Source organism: Pristis pectinata, chromosome 12 (assembly GCF_009764475.1).
Source record: "Pristis pectinata isolate sPriPec2 chromosome 12, sPriPec2.1.pri, whole genome shotgun sequence".
NCBI lineage: Eukaryota > Metazoa > Chordata > Chondrichthyes > Rhinopristiformes > Pristidae > Pristis > Pristis pectinata.
In genome coordinates, this window is record NC_067416.1 from 56,048,237 (window position 1) to 56,066,844 (window position 18,608).

Below are 18,608 nucleotides of genomic sequence, written 5' to 3' on the forward strand. Positions count from 1 at the left end.
CAGACACCAAAGACAGTGAATATACTGATGGGCTTTCTTGATCACTGCATCAGTGTGAAGGGACCAGGTGACGTTGCTGGTGATATGGGTGCCAAGGAATTTAAAGTTGTCAACCGTCTCTACAGCAGCTCCGTTGTTGAGGACCGGGTCGTGTTCACTCTCTCGCTTCCTTAGATAAACAACCAACTCTTTTATCTGGCTAACGTTAAGGGAAAGGTTGTTGTTCTGACCCAGTAACACAAGATTTGTGATCTCCTTCCTGTATTCCGTCTCATCATTGTTGTTGATCTGGCTGATAGCAGTGGTATCATTGGCAAACTTAAAGATTGAGTTGGTGTTGTACCTGGCCACACAGTTATGGGTACACAGGGAGTAGAGCAGGGACTGAGCACACAACGCTGAGTAGCACCAGTGTTGAGGGTCAGGGTGGATGAAATATTCTGACAAATTCTAACCAACTGAAGTCAGCTGGTCAGGAAGTCCAGAAGCCAGTTGCAGATGGGAGCTCCAAGGCCAAGGTCCAGGAGTTTAGAGATAAGTGTATTTGGTATGATGGTATTGAAGGCTGAGCTGTAGTCAGTGAATAGCATCCTGACATAGGTATTCTTGCTGGGGTGATCCAGAGCTGAACATAGTGCCAGGGAGATGGTGTCCTTCATGGACCTATTTCTCCTGTACGCATATTGCAAGGGGTCTAGATTGTCCGGGAGACTGATGCTGATGTGGGCCATTATCAGTCTTTCAAAGCACCTCGTTACAGTCGATATTAGAGCTACTGGTCAGTAATCATTGAGATAGGCCACTTTACTTTTCTTGAGGGCTGGGATAATGGAGATTTCCCTGAAGCACCTGGGGACAGTAGACTGTTGAAGTGAGAGGTTGAAGATGTCCATGAAGACAGTGCCCAGTTGACTGGCCCATGATTTCAGAAACCATCCAGTGACTCCATCTGGCTCACTGCTTTCTGAGAAATTACCCTCGTGTGAGCAGATCTGACTTCTGCCACTGAGATGTACAGGACAGAGCTAGCGGGAGATTGGGGGACGTGCCTGAGTAGAACTTTGCTTCCCTGCTTGAAACAGGCTTAAAAGACATTGAGCTCATCTGGTAGAGATGCGTGGTTACCAGAGATCACCCCCGATATCAGCTTGTAGCCCATTATGGCATTCAGGCCCTGCCACAGTCACGTGGCGTTCACTTGATTGAATTGAGCCTCGAGCTTGTTCTGAAATTCTCTCTTGGCATCTCTCATAACTTCATGGAGAACATACCTGGCCATGTACAGTACAGGGTAATCCATGCTGAAATCCTCAGACCTGCACTTTGGCAGAATGGATCCCCCAGTTCATCCAATGTTTCTGGTCAGGATAGACGCAAATCATCTTCGACAGAATGCAGTCGTCCACGCATTTCCTGATGAAACTAGTGATGACTGAGGTATACTCATTCAGGCGACATGAAGTGGTCTTGAGCATGTTCCAGTCCACTGACTTGTGGCAGTCCTGAGGTAGACCCTCAGCCTGCTCAGACCACGACTGTATTACTCTCGTCATTGGTTCTTTGCACTTTGTTTATAAGCTGGCAGGAGCAGCAATGACAGATGATCCAACTGGTTCAAATGACGGTGAGGGATGGAACAATAGGCGTGCTTGATGGTGGTGTAGCAGTGGTCCAGAGTGTTAACCCCAATATGGGGCAGGAGACATGCTTATGAATTTGGGGAGTACGTTCCTGAAGTTTGTTTCATCAAAGTCATCGGCAGTAATGAAACGGGCATCAGGGTTTGCCGTCTCGAGTTGATGGGCTAGTATAATTTGTCCAGTGGCACCTTGGCATTTACTTGACGTGGAATGTAGACCACTGTCAAGATGGAAGAGGTGAATTGCCTTGGTAGGTAAAATGGATGGCATTTTATGAACAGATATTCCAGGTCAGAGGAGCAGAATTGAGCTGAGACCGTCACATCAATGCACCACGAAACATTGGTCATCAAGCAGATATTGCCAGTTTTTGCCTTGCCTGAGGATACCATACAGAGATAATTAGAGGAAACCCTCAAGTTGTGCAGCAGGATCAGGTGAGTTGTGGATGAGCCAGTTTCAGCTAAACAAAGAACACACCAGTTCCCGATCTCCCTTTGGAATTGCAGCCTTACTCTGAGCTCGGAGCCTGTTTTCGAGTGATTGGACATCGGCTGGAAGTATGCTAGGGAGGGGAGGAGCTAAAATTCCCATCACTTCAGCCACGCCTGGATCATCTCTGTACCCAACTGCCAGGCTTCCACGTTTGTCATTATTCACAGCCGTGCTCGTAGCATTGAATGGAATAAAGATCGGTAGTTCCGAGAGTTCCTTTGATTTCAGCCCTGGAACTAATGACTTTCTTAGTGCTGGATTTGACAGATAATAAGGAAAAACGATCACAGAAGGCACCATTTTGTTTTGTATTCACTGACTCACTCCTCTGCACCCACCTTTTCTTTCTCTCTCACTCTCACTCTATCAACACAGAACAGTACAGCACAAGAATAGGCCCTTCAGCCCACGATGTCTGTGCTGAACACAATGCCAAATTAAACTAAATCTCTTCTGTCTCCACATGATGCATATCCCTCCATTCCCTGTATATTCATATGTCATCTAACAGCCTCTTAAATGCCACTGTTGCATCTGCTTCCACCACTACCTCTGGCAGTCCATTCCACACACCTAACATCAATTGCGTTTTCAAAAAAAAACTTGCCCCACACACCTCCTTAATACTTTTCGCTTCTCACCTCAAATGTATGTCCTTTAGTACTTGCCATTTCTCCTCCAATAAAAAGATTCTATCTACTCCTCTCTGTTAATTTTATAAAGTTGTGCCATGTCTCCCCTCAACCTCCAACGCTTCAGAGAAAACAACCCAAGTTTGTCCAACCTCTCCTTGTAGCTCATACCCTCTTAATTCAGGCAGCATCCTGGTAAATCTCTTCTGTACCAGAGCCTCCACATCCTCCCTGCAATGGTGCAAACAGAATTGCACACACTACCCCAAGTGCAGCCGAACCAAAGTTTTATATGACCGCAACGTTATACTCATTCTTAATCTTATACTCAATGCCACGAGCAATGAAGGCATGCATCCATATGCCTTCATTACCACTCTATCTTTCATGGCCTCTTTCAGGGACCTATGGACTTGAACCCCAAGATCCCTCTGTATATCAATGCTTTTAAGAGTTCTGCCACTAACTGTACACTTTCCCTTTATGTTTGATCTCCCAAACTGCAACACCTCACACTTGCCTGGTCAAATTCCTTACTAAAGTGCATGTAAACAACATCCATTGTCTGACTCACATCAATCACATTCATCACTGTCGTAAATCCTATCGTAAATCACCACACGTAAATCCTATCCCTAAGAATCCTCTCTAGTGTCATCCCTACCACTGATGAAGTGCACCCTCGGATTCTGAAGAAGGTGGCTTTAGAGATTGTGGAGGCAGTGGTGATAATTTTCCAGGTATCAATATACTCTGGCATGGTTCCGGAGGAGTGGAAGGTCACAAATGCAGTTCCACTGCATAAGAAAGGTGGGAGGCAGCATAAAGGAAATTACAGACCTATTAGTCTGACATCGGTGGTCGGAAAGTTATTGGAGTCGATTCTCAAGGACGAGGTTATGGAATACCTAGAGGTGCATGACAAGATCGGTCCAAGCCAGCATGGTTTCATGAAGGGAAGATCCTGCCTGACCTACCTATTGGAGGTTTCTGTGGAAATCTCAAGTCGGATGGATGAGGGAGAGACTGTGGATGTTGTGTATTTGGATTTCCAAAAGGCCTTGACGAGGTGCCGCACAAGAGGCTGCTTAATAAGATGAGAACCCATGGAATTACAGGAAGGATATTAGAATGGGTGGAGCATTGGCTGATAGGCAGAAAGCAAAGGGTGGGAATAAAGGGATCCTGTTCTGGTTGGCTGCCGGTTACCAGTGGTATTCCGCAAGGGTCGGTGTTGGGGCCGCTCTTTTTTTACACTGTTTATTGATGATTTGGATGGTGGAGTGAATGGTTTTGTGGCTAAGTTTGCAGATGACACCAAGATAGGTGGAGGAGTAGGGAGTATTGAAGAAACAGGAAGGTTGTAGAGAGACTTAGTTTAGGAGCCTGGGCAAAGAAATGGCAGATGACATTCAATGTTGAGAAATGTGCTGTTGTACACTTTGGAAGAAGAAATAAAAGGGCAGATTATTATCCAGATGGGGAGAAAATTCAAAATACAGAAGTGCAAAGGGACCTGGAGGTCCTCGTGCAGGATACCCTAAAGGTTAACCACCAGGTTGGATCGGTGGTAAGAAAAGCGAATGCTATGTTGGCATTCATTTCGAGAGGTATAACGTATAAAAGTAAGGATGTGTTGATGAGGCTCAATGGGGCACTGGTGAGACCTCACTTGGAGTACTGTGTGCAGTTTTAGGTTCCTTATCTTAGGAAGGAGATACTGACATTGGAGAGGGTTCAGAGAAGATTTAAGAGGATGATTCCCGGAATGAAAGGGCTTAGATGGGATAAGTGATTGTCGGCTCTTGGACTATACTCATTGGAGTACAGAAGAATGAGAGGGGACCTCATAGAAACATTTCGAATGTTGAAAGGACTGGACAGAGTAGATGTGGCTAAGTTGTTTCCCTTGGTGTGTGAGTCCAGGACTAGAGGGCACAGTCTTAGAATTAGAGAGTACCCATTTAGAATAGAAGTGAGAAGAAATTTCTTTAGCCAGAGGGTTGTGGATTTTTGGAATTCATTGCCACATACAGCTGTGGAGGCCCGATCATTGGGGGTGTTTAAGGAGGAGATTGATGGGTATCTAATTCGTCAAGTTTTCCAGGGATATGGGGAAAAGGGCAGGAATTGGGGCTGGATGGGAATAGTTTAGCTCATGGTGAGGTAGCGGAGCAGACTCGATGGGTCGAATGGCCTACTTCTGCTCCTTTGTCTCGTGATCTTGTGATGTGAGGCTCACTGGCCTATAAATTCCTAGATTATCCCTATTTCCCTTCTTGAACAAAGGAACAACATTGGCTACTTTTCGTTTGGGACCTCGCCTGTTGCTAGTGAGGCTACAAAGATCTTTGTCGAGGCCCCTGCAATTTCCTTTCTTGGCTCTTTCAAAAGTCTAGGACATATTCCATCAGGTCCTTGGGACTTTTCCAACTTAATGCTCCTCAAAAGACCCAGTGCCGCCACCTCCTTGACCTCAAAATGCCCTCGTGCATTCGAATGCCTCACCCTAATTTTGTTATTCGCCACGTCCTTCTCCTGGGTGAATACCGACAAGTACTCATTTATTACTTCACTGACATCCTCTGACTCCAAGCATAAATTCCCTCCTTTATTCTTGAGTTGATCCCACCCTCTCCCTAATTATCCTCTTGTTTTTAATGGATGCCTTTAATCCTACTTGCCAAGGACATTTCATGGCCCCTTTTGGCCTTCCTAGTCCCCTGCTTGTGCTATTTCCTGCGATTGTTATATTCCTCAAGGGCCCTGTCTGATTTTAGCTCCCTATACTTGACATATACTTCCTGTTTCTTTTTGACGAAGTTGATAACCTCTCTCATCATCCAAGGTTTCCTTCCGTAGCTATCTTTGTCCTTCCTCCTTACTGGAAAGTATCAGTCCTGAACTCTGGTCAGCTGGTCTTCAAACATCCCAGAGGTCAGGTGCAGATGCCCGACAACTGCTGCTCCCAATTAACCCCCTTAGCTCCTGTCAAATAATGTTGGAATTTATCCTCACCCAATTTAGTACTTTTCCACAAGATCCAAACTTGTCCTTATTCATAACTATCTTAAAACTTAAGGAGTTGTGATCACTGTTCTCAGAATGCTCTCCCACTGAAAGGCCAGTGACGTGGCCAGGCTCATTTCCCAAAACAAGGTCCAGTATGGTCCCTCCTTGAGTTCAGCTACCCATGCACTGTTTGAAGAAAATCTCTTGGATGTATCTCCCCATCTCAGCCTCTTGCACTAAGGAAATTCCAGTCAATATTGAGGAAGTTAATGTCACCCACTACGACAACCATGTTGTCTTACCATAATCTGTCTACCTATCTGTTCCTGTATCACCCGGTGGCTAATGGGAGGCATGTAGTATAAGCCCAACACAGTAATTACGGCTTTCTTTTCTGTATATTCCCCCTCTGATCCCCTCTCTCTGTCTCCCGGTGTGGTCCTGGGGAGCAGCAGTGAAGCAGAAGCTGTGGCCTGAGAGGTCCCGTGAGATCCGGTCGACAGGCATTTCCGTGATCCATGTTGATGACTTGACCGGGATCCTGCTGCACGCTCTGGAGGGTGACTGAGTACGCAGGGTCCTGAATTGGTGTCCCCTGGCTGCAGCACCAATGGGGAGTTTGTGGGGGCGCTGCCAAATATCCTAGGCTGTCCGTCCGCCATCCACGCACCTGGGGCTCTGGTCTGGGTCCTGCTGGGTGCTGAGCGTTGGGTGATGCTGATGGTGGGGGAGTGGGAGGTCCCCGAGTGGACCCTAGAGTGCGGCTACCGCTTCCCCGAGCTGCGGGCTACCCTCAGGGACCTGTTCTCCTGACCTCTCAGTCAGAGGTCAGGATCAATGATTACAACCATTGCTTCCTCTCCTCTCTTGGTGGCTTTTGTCTCCATGCCGTCGCCGAGGTCAGGTTTCAGGTGATGTGGGAGGTCAGGGATCAGTGGGGATGGAGTCAGTGGGTGCAATGATGCTGGGCGACCTGCGCTCAAATACTCTGACCCCATGTGGCAAGCTAAGGTCAGGAGGTCAAGTAATGTGAAAGGTCGGGTCAGCAGGCACGTCTCCGATCCAAGGTCGGGGGAGGTGGGTTGAGGGCTGCTGACATGGTCAGGGGTCAGCGGTTGGAGTTTCTGGAAATCGGAGGTCTGGGAGACGACATGCGCGCACTGGGGTGCGGACTACGAGACCGTCCATCAGACGAGGCTGTAACATCAGGTTACATGAAGTAATAAAGTCCGTTTCCTTCATCTGAGGCTCCTGTGTCCCTCCAGTGCCTGGGTTTAATGTCTCCTTGGAACCTGACGGGGATATTGGGGCCTCAGTACTGGTCGATGAGTGAGGCCAACTCTCCCCCACCCCACTGAGGGTTAGTCTCTGTGTGTGACTCCCTTGCCAGGGACCCTCCTCCAGGGATGACCAGCCCAGCTCCTCCTGAAAACTGACCTCCCCACAATCCCATAGCAGCTCCTCCACAACTGGCCCCAGCACCATTCCCCCTCTCTGTACATGGAGAAACAGGGAGCACGGCTTGGGCAGGGGAGGGAGAGTGGGAGGTTACAGACACGGTGAAAAAAATAAGAAAAGTCAGGTAGTAAGTGATTTTATATTTCCACAAATTGACTGGGACTCCCATACTGTAAAGGGATTGGATGGGATAGAGTTTGTCAAATGTGTTGAGGAAGGTTTCCTCAATCAATATGTAGAGGTCCCAACAGGAGAGAGCGCGATACTGGATCTCCTCTCGCGGAACGAGAGAGGGCAAGTGACAAAAGTGTGTGTAGGAGAACACTTTGGATCTAGTGATCATAATTCCATTAGTTTCAAGATAATTACGGAAAAGGATAGGACTGGTCCTTGGCTTGAGATTCTAAATTGGAGTAAGGCCAACTTTGATGGCATCAGAAGGGATGTGGCAGGCGTGGATTGGGAGTTTTCCGGCTAAGAGATGCTTGGCAAGTGGGAGGGTTTCAAAAGTGAAATACTGAGTGTACAGAATCTGTATGTTCCTGTTAGAATAAAAGGCAAAGCTGACAGGTTCAGGGGACCTTGGTTGTCGAGGGATATTGAGGCCCAAGCAAAGAAAAAGGAGGAGGTGCATATCAGGTTTAGGCTGTTAGGATCAAATGAGGTGCTTGAGGATTTTAAGAATTGCGAGAGAAGACTTAAGAGAGAAACCGGGAAGGCAAAAAGAGGACATGAGGTCGCTCTGGCAGACAAGGTGAAAGAGAACCCCATGGGTTTCCATAGCTATATAAAGAGCAAAAGGATAGCAAGGGACAAAATTGGTCCACTTGAAGATCAGCATGGTCATCAATGCATGGAGCTGAAAGAGTTTGGAGAGATCTTAAATGAATTTTTTGCATCCATATTTGCTCTGGAGACACAGAGAATATAGAACTGAGGCACAAGGGTAGTGTGGTCACGGACCGTATCCGGATCTGGAAGAGGATGTGCTGGCTGTCTTGAGGTGAATGAAGATGGATTAATCCCTAGGGCCAGACAAGGTGTCCCCTCGGATCTTGTGGGAGGCTGGTGCAGAAATTGCAGGGGCCCTGGCAGAGATATTTAAAACATCCGTAGCCACGGGTGAGGTGCCGTAAGACTGGAGGATAGCTCAAGTTGTTCCATTGTTCAAGAAAGGCTCCAAGAATAAGTTGGGAATTTATAGGCCAGCAAGCCTGAGGTCAGTCGTGGGTAAATTATTGGAAGGTATTCCAAGGGGCAGGATATACAAGTATTTGGATAGACAGGGCCTGATTAGGGGTAGTCAACTTGGCTTTGTGTGCGGTAGATCATGTCTAACCAATCTTATAGAGTTCCTCGAGAAGGTTACCAAGAAGGTCGATGAAGAAAAGGCAGTGGACGTTGTCTACATGGACTTTAGCAAGGCCTTTGACAAAGTCCTGCATGGGAGGCTGCTGCAGAAGGTTAAGTCACTTGGCATTCAGGATGAGGTAGCCAATTGAATTCAACATTGGCTGAGCGAGAGAAGCCAGAGAGTGGTAGGAGATGGTTGTCTCTCTGACTGGAGGCCTGTGACCAGTTGTGTGCTGCAGGGATTGGTGCTGGGTCCATGGTTGTTTAGCACCTATATTAATGATTTAGATGACAATGTGGTAAACTGGTTATACAAATTTGCGGATGACACCAAGATTGGGAGCGTAATGGACAGCAAGAAGGGCTATCAAAGTTGCAGTGTGATCTTGGCCAGCTAGGAAAATGGGCTGAAAAATGTCTGCATTAAATTCCATCTGCCAAGTGTGAGATGTTGCACTTTGGAAGGACAAACTAGGGTAAAACTTGTACAGTGAATGATTGGACTCTGAGGTGTGGGGTAGAACAAAGGGACCTGGGAATACAGATCCATAGTTCCTTGAAAGTGGCATCACAGGTAGTTAGGGTCATAAAGAGAGCTTTTGGCACTTTGGCCTTCATAAATCAGGGCATAGAGTACAGAAGTTGGGATGTTATGTTGAAGTTGTACAAACCGTTGGTGAGGCTGAATTTGGAGTATTGTGCGCAGTTCTGGTCACCAACCAACAGGAAAATTATCAATAAGCTTGAAAAAATGCAAGGAACATTTGCAAGGGTATTGCCGGGACTTGAGGACCTGAGTTAAAGGAAAAGGTCGAATTGGTTCGGGCTTTATTCCCTGGAGCGCAGGAGAATGACGGCAGATCTTATAGAGGTATACAAAATTCTGAGGGGGATAGATAGGGTGAATGCATACGGACCTTTTTCCCCGAAGGTTGGATCAGACGAAAACTAGAGGACATAGGTTTAGGGTGAAAGGCGAAACATTTAAGGAATCTGAGGAGGAATGTCTTCACTCAGAGGGTGGTGCAAGTGTTGAACGAGCTGCCAGCAGAAGTGGTAGATGCGGTTTCAATTGTAACGTTTATGAGAGGTTTGGATAGGTACATGGATGGGAGGGGTTTGGAGGGATGTGGTCCAGGTGCAGGTAGAGGGGACTAGGCAGAAGATCAGGCTGGCATGGACTGGACGGACTGAAGGGCCTTTTTCTGTGCTGTAGTACTCTATATGACACTAAAGATAAAGGATGACAGGCACCTTTCTCAATGAGGTGTCACTGAGCATCTCCCCGTCGCCTTTCAGGAGTCTTATCCCATCATGTAATTGGCTGTGCTTCGCGTCTGTCATCTTAAATTACCTACCTGAATTGCCAAACTGTGATGAATGGTCGCTGCTCTGAAGCTCATAATGTCGAGAGCGAATGCATTTAAGGTGAGGAGGAAAGTTCAAAGGAGATGTGGTGGGGGGGGCGGGTGGGCAAGTTTTTCCTTTAAACAGCGAGTGGTGGGTGCCTGGAATGTGCTGCCAGGGACGGTGGTGGAGGCAGATCCGACAGAGGCGTTTAAGAGAGAGAGTATGGAGGGATTTGGACCATTTGCAGGCAGAAGGAATGAGGTGGCATTAGCTGAATTACTTTGGTACGACATAGTGGGCAAAGGGCTTCTTCCTGTGCTGTACTGATCTACAAAATAAATATTTACAAATCCCAATCGCTGGGCACAGCATTCAGTACAATTTAACTTTACACTGCAACTGAAGGATTCCGAAGCAAAGGAACTTCCTGGATTCGTGAACTTATCCCTGTAGCAGGAAAGTAAAATGCACCCGGAATGGAAATTGTCCTTCATGCAGCAATGTGGCACTTCCCAGAGTTCAGGGATGTCACCAGAGAAAAGGGCTGGCAGACACAATGAACCAACACCTGCTGTCACTGGTTGGAGGACCACTGGGTCCTCTGCCCGCCTTTCACCATTGGTTGGAGGAACACACAGTCCGCTTGCTGCTATTGGTTGGAGATGTGCACCATTCCACCCCTCCTGCTTGCCACCATTGGTTGGAGGACGATGCCGTCATGCGGCTTGACCTACCATTGGTCACGATATTCCAATCGTGGCGGGGTTGAACGGCAAGAGAATTTCACAGAAATGTCCAGTCAGTTCACAAGATAAAAGCAGATGTTTGATCAAGGTTACAAAATAGGAAAGGGGAGAGGTTTTATGTTTAAACACAGAAAACATTGTTTAAACTTCAGGAACAAAAAGCGCTGCAGGTTTGCGTCCGTACCGGAGGGTGACATTTGTCGGGCATTCCTGTTGAAATTATTCTTTCCATTCCACATGCGGATCGGACGCCTCCGGGAACGTGGGGGCGAATTTAACACCTCACGGTCACCGGTTGTGATTTTCAAAAAGATAATTAATGCAAGTTATAATCTCCTGCCAATGGGAATGAATGGAGACTTCTCTTACCCAAACGCCACTGCGCCGGGAATAAGCTCCATCTTGAGTGGAAATGGAGAGTCGACGTTTTGGGTTGCGGCCCTTCATTGGACTGAAAGGTAGAGGTGGGATGGACAGTATAAAGAGGTGGGGGAAGGGGTGGGGCAAGATCTGTGAGGTGATGGGTGGATACAGGTGAGGGGGTGATGAGTAAATGGGGGAGGGAAGAGTGGTAAAAGTGCTGGAAACTCGGAGGTGATGGGTGGAGTATGGAATAAAGAGAAAGAGGTGGGGAGGGCAGAGGGGAGCAGTGAGGGAGGGGAACCGGTGTGTGGGTGATGGGCAGACAGAGAGGGTGGAAGAGGGGAAAGAGACATAGTGATGGGGAGCAGGTAGATCAGGAGGAGAGTGAAAAGGGACAGAGGGGGAGCAGTTACTGCAAGTTGGAGAATTCAACGTTAATGCTGCCAGGTTGTTGGCTACCCAGGCAGCATATGAACACTCCTGAGGGCTCTGCCGTTTACTGTGAAAGACTAACTATGGTTTGACTTCCCAAACTGCAGCATCTCGCACAGAGTCACAGAACACAGAAACAGGATCTTTGGCCCTGAGTTCATCCATCTTACCTGTCAGTCCTCTTGCATTGAAATAAATACAACTTAATCCAACAGTCATTCCTTGCTCCCTGCCATGTTGCTGCTTGTCTTGTCAACTGACCTCGTTGGCATTGAATTCTGTCTCAACTTCCAGCCTCCCATCAGCCCCACTGCTGCTTTGGATCCCAAACCCCTGCCAATCTAATATAAACCCTCCCACCCAAGTGGCAATTGCAAAACAGCCCGCCAGGATATTGGTCCCCTTCTAGTTCAGGTGCAACCTGTCCCTCTCTTAGAGATCACCTCTGTCCCGGAACAGATCCAAACGGTCCAAAAAGCTGAATCTCTGCCCCCTGCAGCAACTCTTCAGCCATGCATTCATCTGCCATATCCTCCTATTCTTATCCTCACTAGCACGTGGCACTGGGAGTAATTCAGAGATTACTACCCTCGAGTTCCTGCTTTTTAACCTCTTTCCTAACTCCCTATATTCCCTCCGCAAGACCTCATCCCCTTTTCTGCCTGTGTCATTTGTGTCAATGTGCACAACCACTTCTGGCTGCTCCCCCTCCCCCTTGAGAATGTTAAGCAACTTGTCTGTATTAAACTGCATTTGTCATTTCTCGGCCCACTTCCCCAGCTGATCAAGATCCCACTGTAATTGTTGATAACCTTTTTCACTGCCTGTGATACCGGCTGTGTTAGTGTCATCTGTCATCAAATACTCGGGAATATGGGATCGATTCCCATGTGTGAGAGAACTCCTCCATCGGGGTATGATCAGTCATTTGGGCAAACCCCAAGGATGAGACTAAAAGGGACAATTCTCAGTCCCATCTCTGAGGGAATGCCCCCTGCTTCAGTCTTCGTACACCTGGATCAGGTTTTAGAGACACATGCTCACATACGGGGGGAGGTTCCCAGTGCCCATAACACAGAGTGCAGAGCAGGTGGTGAGGAGTGTGGCCTGGATTCAGATATTGGGTCGGTACCTTGGCCTTTGGGGTGGCAGAGACTAATCCTGCAACACTCCTTCCTTTCCCCTTCTCTCCCTCTCACTCCATGCTCCCTCCCTCCTTCCCCTCCCCTTTCTCCTCCCCGCAAATGCCCTTCCTTGCTTTATCCCTACCAGTTCTCTCTCTCTCCTTCCAACTTCTCTAACCTCCTTTCCAGACTTTTCAAACCCTTCAATTTGCTGCCTCCTTTCTCCCTCCCACCCCACAGGGCACAGGGTCAGAAGCTGCCTCTGACCAGCTGGCTGCACTTTGTACAAACAGACTGTCTGAGACATTGGTTGAGAGGAGAGAAGCAGAGACACAAACAGGAAGCAGAAGTCAAAGCTGTTATCTGTGAGCAGTGAAGTGTGTAAAATATACTGGAGGACTGGCAGCACTTACTCACGGAGGGAAAGAAGGAGATGGCAGGCCAGTGTGGGGAGCTGACAAACCTGGAGGGGAGCAGAGGCCAGTGGCAAGGTAAGGTCCTCATTTATTGCACATCCTGGGTTTGGAGATGGCTGAAACAGGAGAGTGGGAGGGAGACTGGTTGCTGAGCGACAGACGTTGTTTGTTGGCTGCTGTCACCACGCTGCTGTGAAAGATGGAAGGCAGTTGTCATGGTGTCGCGAGAGAGAGAAATTACTAGGGGAGAGATGTGTTATCAAGCAGGAGAAAGGAAAGGAATGATGGTACAGAAGGGAGAAGTGTGTCATGAAGTGGAAGGCAGAGGAATCAGAAGGAAGCTGAATGTATGGAGCAGGAGAGAGAAAGAGGGAGCACAAGGAAGGAGATTGAATGAAGGTGTTGTAGAATGGCAGACAATGTGAGTGGGACGGGTATTCTTTGCTGGATATAAACACTGGACTGTGTTGTTGGTCTCTCTGCCTGATGATTCAGTAGGGATACACTGGTACAAAGTTTGAGTTGCTGGATGGAATTGAGAAGCTGGGTTCATGATCTGGATATGTGAGTTCAAATCACAGCAGCTGGGGAGTTTAAAGTCAGTTCATAAAGTCTGTGGAATTAAAGGCCTGTGTCAGTAGTTGTGGTTTTGAGAAATGGATTGGTGTCTGAACACATGACTGACAGAAGGAAGGAAATCTGGTGACTTTACCTGGTCTGGCCTGTACATGAGTCCAGGCCCACAGTAATGTAGCTGATCCTTAACTGCACTGTGAAATGGCCCAGTAATCCACCTGCTTCAAGAGAAGTTGGGGAAGGGAAAGAAATGCTGGTCTGATCCACATCCCATGAATGAATAACTAAATGTCACCCACTGTCATGTTGTGTTATGACTGATCCACCACTAGATTGTTTTTATTGATGGATCCCACAGGATTGGTTGTGAGTTTGAGCTAAGCTGTATTGAATTCAATGTTATAATTCTTCATGACTGATTCACAATATGTTATTTTTTGATTGTTATTTCATGATATTGTATTGACTTGTTTCCAAGCAAATACCATTGACAAGTTGTTTCCTTTGTATGACTGGATATGGGTAGAATTCCCTCAGATATGGCATTGGGAATCACTCTGCAAAAAATTTTACTGGTCAGGCCTGCTTATACATGGGATATGTAATCTCCCCAAGATCTGGTCCCAAGTCATATTCACCCATCACTGGTTCCTACGATACATTCCCCCAGTATCTGAACCAGGGCCATGTTCCTCACTACCTGCTCTGCTCTGCATTCTGTGTTATGGGCACTAGGAATCTCCCCCACTATGTAATTTTGGGTGCAGTATCTCAAATCTGATCCAGGTATATTTTCCCAAATGCCTGAACTTGGGGCATTCCCTCAGAGGTGGGTGTGGGAATCTGATCCTGGGGTTCTCCCAAACAACTGTGTTTCTCATATAACTTGCTTCTCATACATAGGAATCAGAACTTTCCCTAAGATCGATCACGTATTCCCGAGCTCTGTAGTGTTCCCTCATGCATGAGAGTGAGAATTAACCACAACATCTGGTTCTGGGGGTATTTCCCACTGTCTGGACCTTCAAGAGTTTTCCCTAATGTCCATTCCTGGGGTGTATTCCTCCAATGTCTGGTGCTGGGTGCCTTCCCACAATGTCTGCCCCTTGGACTTATTCTGCTCGTATCAGGTGCTGGTATGTATCACCCAAATATCTGTTGGATCCTATTCTATTCTTGGTTTGCATTAACCCAGTACCTGTCCATGTATTCTACTCCTGGTGTGTCTTACCCCAGTATCGGGTGTATTTTCCTGCACTGGCATATTTTCTTATGATGTTCTCTCTTGCTGACATCACATTAAAACATGTTCATGGTCCACATCCAGCTCTGTGTCACCTGCACTTGTATCAACCCCTCCATTGCCTCTGATTTGGGACCCTGCAGGATGCATAGAGTTTCCTTTATCTAAATATTGCGAAGACCAAAGAGGTTAACTTTGGTCCCCACAGTGAATTCTGTTCCCAGGGCACTGATTCTGTTGAGTTAAGTCCCTCTTAAGTGACCTGAGCTCAAGACTTCAGGCTGACTGTTCATTGTAGTACTGAGGGACAGAGTTGCCGCCTTTCAGCTGAGACATTGAAGTGAGACTGTGAGTGCAGTGGAGAAGTTCCCTTCCCCACAGCTTTATGGGATGTGGAGTGTGGAGAGCAGGATAATACATTTTAAATATGGGATTGAGAGACACATTGTGAAACATTCCACCAATATCTGGCTCTGGGATATATAACAGGCTTCTGAGAAACTCCTCCAATGAGTCTCCATGTTTTCCTCGATATCTTTGTCGGGATGCAGCACCCCAGTATTCCCACTGTGGGAATCCCTTATGACCATGAGGAGTAAGAGTGGGGCTACACTCATACATTACAGGCTGGAAATCTCTCCGATATGTGTCTGGGATACATTACCAACTTGTTGGGTTTTGAGGCAGGTGAGGTTGCTGTAGTGGTGAGAGAACTAAGATGGGCTGAATGGCTTCCCTCAGTCTTATCAACTCCAATCATTTCATTTCTTTCTTTTCTTTGTTTTTAATTCATCTAACTTCAAATCAAGACATACACTCCAGCAGAAAACTGAAAAATAAGCTACAGGCAATGACTTCCACAACATCCGATTTACAAAATATGACAGAGCAAGACCCCGAGCCCACCCTCCTCCACACCCCCCCTCCCCAGGTCACCTTCATGCTCCACAATATCAATACCCCCATCCTCACTCCCCTCTCCTCCTCCACTGACCACACTGCCATCCCCTGCTCCCCATTCCCAAACATTAACCCTGCCTTCTTCTCCCCCTCTTGTATTTCCCCCTCCCTCCAGTGTCATTTTAAATGCCCTGACATTTTCCCACTGTATTGTCCTCTCCTGTCTGTCCCTCCCTCCCACCTACCTCTCTCTGTCCCCCTATTTCCCCTCCAGCATCCCCAGTGCATTTGGAGGTTTATCTCCTGAAATGAGCAGTTGCAGTGCAGTAGCCTAGGATTGCTGAATGAGTGAGAGGGAGATTGCATTTCCAAACATCAGCAGCCACACGGGGATTTCTTGATTGAACGTAGGTCGTGTATCTGCTGGTCACTGCAGAACCTGAAATATAGTCAGGAGAGTAAGATATTGTGTATCAGCACAGACTATAACCTATAAGGACAGGGAAACCAAATAACATGCATTCTAGAAAATGGACCCCCATGGGCAGGTGGTCTTTCATTGGCGGTCACCCCTAAAGTACAGTCTGAATGAATACCAGTTGGGGCCTCAGGGTGTTGGGCTCATGTTTTAGGTCCCGAGTACCCTGTTGTTCACAAAATACAATTTCCTTGTTTAAGCCCAGGGTTATTGCCCCAGATACCCAGTTACATTCTGTCACCTTTTGCTGTATCAAGGCCCAGAGGACAGGAGTAAAGAGGAAAGGTTCAAAGTCCCATAGGATGTGAAGGGCCCCAGACTGCATCGTCTGTCGATTGTGCTGTAGTTGGGATCCCAGAGTCCGAGGATGCAATGTGGTGAGAAATGGAAGGTGAAAGTGTGGGCTTCATGGGATATGCCTGTTGTTGGTCATTTGGTTACCTTGACGACGGTGACGAAGGTGCTGTAGAGGAAACTGATAACGAACAGAATGGCAAAGGCAGCAACTGCAAGCACATTGTCAACTCCATCCAAGTCTCCCGGTTCTTCCTTCCCCTCCTCTCCTGTCAAGTCTGTGCAGACTTCTGAAACAATAGAGAAAGTGAGACTGTTAGTTTCCTGCAGATGTTTCATGGAGGTCAACAAAACCCCAATAACATGAAGACAACTGCCTACACATTGCCCTTTCTTTCTGTATCTGTCCATTTTCTGAATGATGTCACCAAATGCCTTCACAATGTTCATAAAAATACTTTTCCCTGTCCATTAACTTTGAATTTTTTAACCATTAACCAATCAAGTTGATCAGGAATGTTCTATCCATTGGACAGTGGAAACTATAACACACACACATATGCACATAAGCATTTATAAATGTATACCGTGAAAGACAGACCAGAAACCATCGATCCAAGGTCACCTGTCCCTCCCAACCAGGCAACACCTCCGACCCCTTGTGCAAGTCACTCATTTACTGTCTGCCCAAACATACCTGCAAGGAACACTGACAGCCGAAACCTTTCTGCATCTTCTTTATTGAACTTTGATTGGTTACACTGACACATACACACATTTGACTTCTCATGGAGCCTACACAGATTTCAAACAGAATCAGACCCGACACAAACAAGTTTGAACAGTAATGCAGGATCTCAAAAATGTTGGTCAATGATATTTGATATAGATTTGACCATGGAATATATATTCATTCTCAGTTGATGATAAAGGACTTAATTTTGATTGTTTGAGTGAGGATGATGTCATGGTGAGGTAAACCACGCTGTTATAGGGCCAACCATCAATTGGTGGTTGGCCAGTGTTGTTGTCGGCCACCTTGTCCATGGAAATCTCTGCTGCAGAGAACCCAGTGACCCAACACATCTCCATCTCATCCGGTGGAGAGGGTAGCCTTGAGAGCGAGTCTATTGGGAATAGACTCTTTTATTCATCTGATGTTTACCTTGAATATTCTGCTCTCACACCGACCTCAGCAACTTTTATATCACTAGTGACCTCTCCGCACCTGAAAATGAAGGCTTTTCTCTTTTGGAAATATAAAAGAAATTGCCAAAAGTGTTCAGCAGGTCTGAGAACAATTGTGGAGAGAGAAAGAGATGACATTTGAGGTGGCATCACAGGTGTACTCTGCACCTCTGCTTTAGCACTGGTTCTCTCCCTGGCTGAGAACTGTGCACCTCTCTGGGTTGCTGGAACTCAACAACTGTCTGGTGTCCAGTTACATTCCTCAATGCCTGCTCCAATCGAACTCAGATATCTCCATCGAGGAAAGGATGGCACAGTGGTATTATCACTGGATTAATAATCTAGATACCCAGGGCACAGTCCTGGGGACCTGAGTTCAAATCACACCATGGCAGATGGTGATAAATTCAAATTCAAATTCTTGAATTAAAAAGCCTCATGATGACCATGAAAAGCATTGTCAATTGTTGTAAAGACCCATCTGACTCACAAATATCCAAAAGGGGAAGAAATCCACCATCCTTATCTGGTCAGGCCTGCACGTGACTCCAGACCTACAGCTGTGTGGTTCACTCTGAAATGGCCCAGCAAGCCATTCAGTTGTAATAAATCATGAGAAAGCCAGAAGGATACCCACACATCGAGGACTGCAGTGGTTCAAGAGGGCCGCTCACCACCACCTTCTCAAGAGCAACTGGGGATGGGCAATTAAATGCTGGCAAATATACTCCTCCAGACACCCAGTGTGACAAACGACATAGAGAGACGTTAGGAGGCAAGTGTGGAGTCAGTCGCCCATTGGGAAATGACATCTAAACTCCAACCCAACAATAAAGCTGCTTGTGTATGTTCTTCAGTGAAAAACATGAAACACTGCAAATTGGATCAGAACTGGTGTCACTGCTGCA

General features: G+C 47.0%; 1 protein-coding gene across 1 annotated transcript in view; it reads right to left on the reverse strand.

Annotated features, from left to right (window-relative positions):
• Positions 1–15,883: 15,883 nt before the first annotated feature.
• LOC127576491 (uncharacterized) overlaps positions 15,884–18,608 on the reverse strand; it is a 605,240-nt gene continuing 602,515 nt past the window's right edge. Inside the window, exons 19-20 of the mRNA XM_052026972.1 lie at positions 16,660–16,802; positions 15,884–16,179 (exon numbers count right to left, since the gene is read on the reverse strand). Of these exons, the coding sequence (XP_051882932.1) occupies positions 16,168–16,179; positions 16,660–16,802 (155 nt within the window). The 3' untranslated portion in view covers positions 15,884–16,167. The remainder of the gene's footprint in view (positions 16,180–16,659; positions 16,803–18,608) is intronic.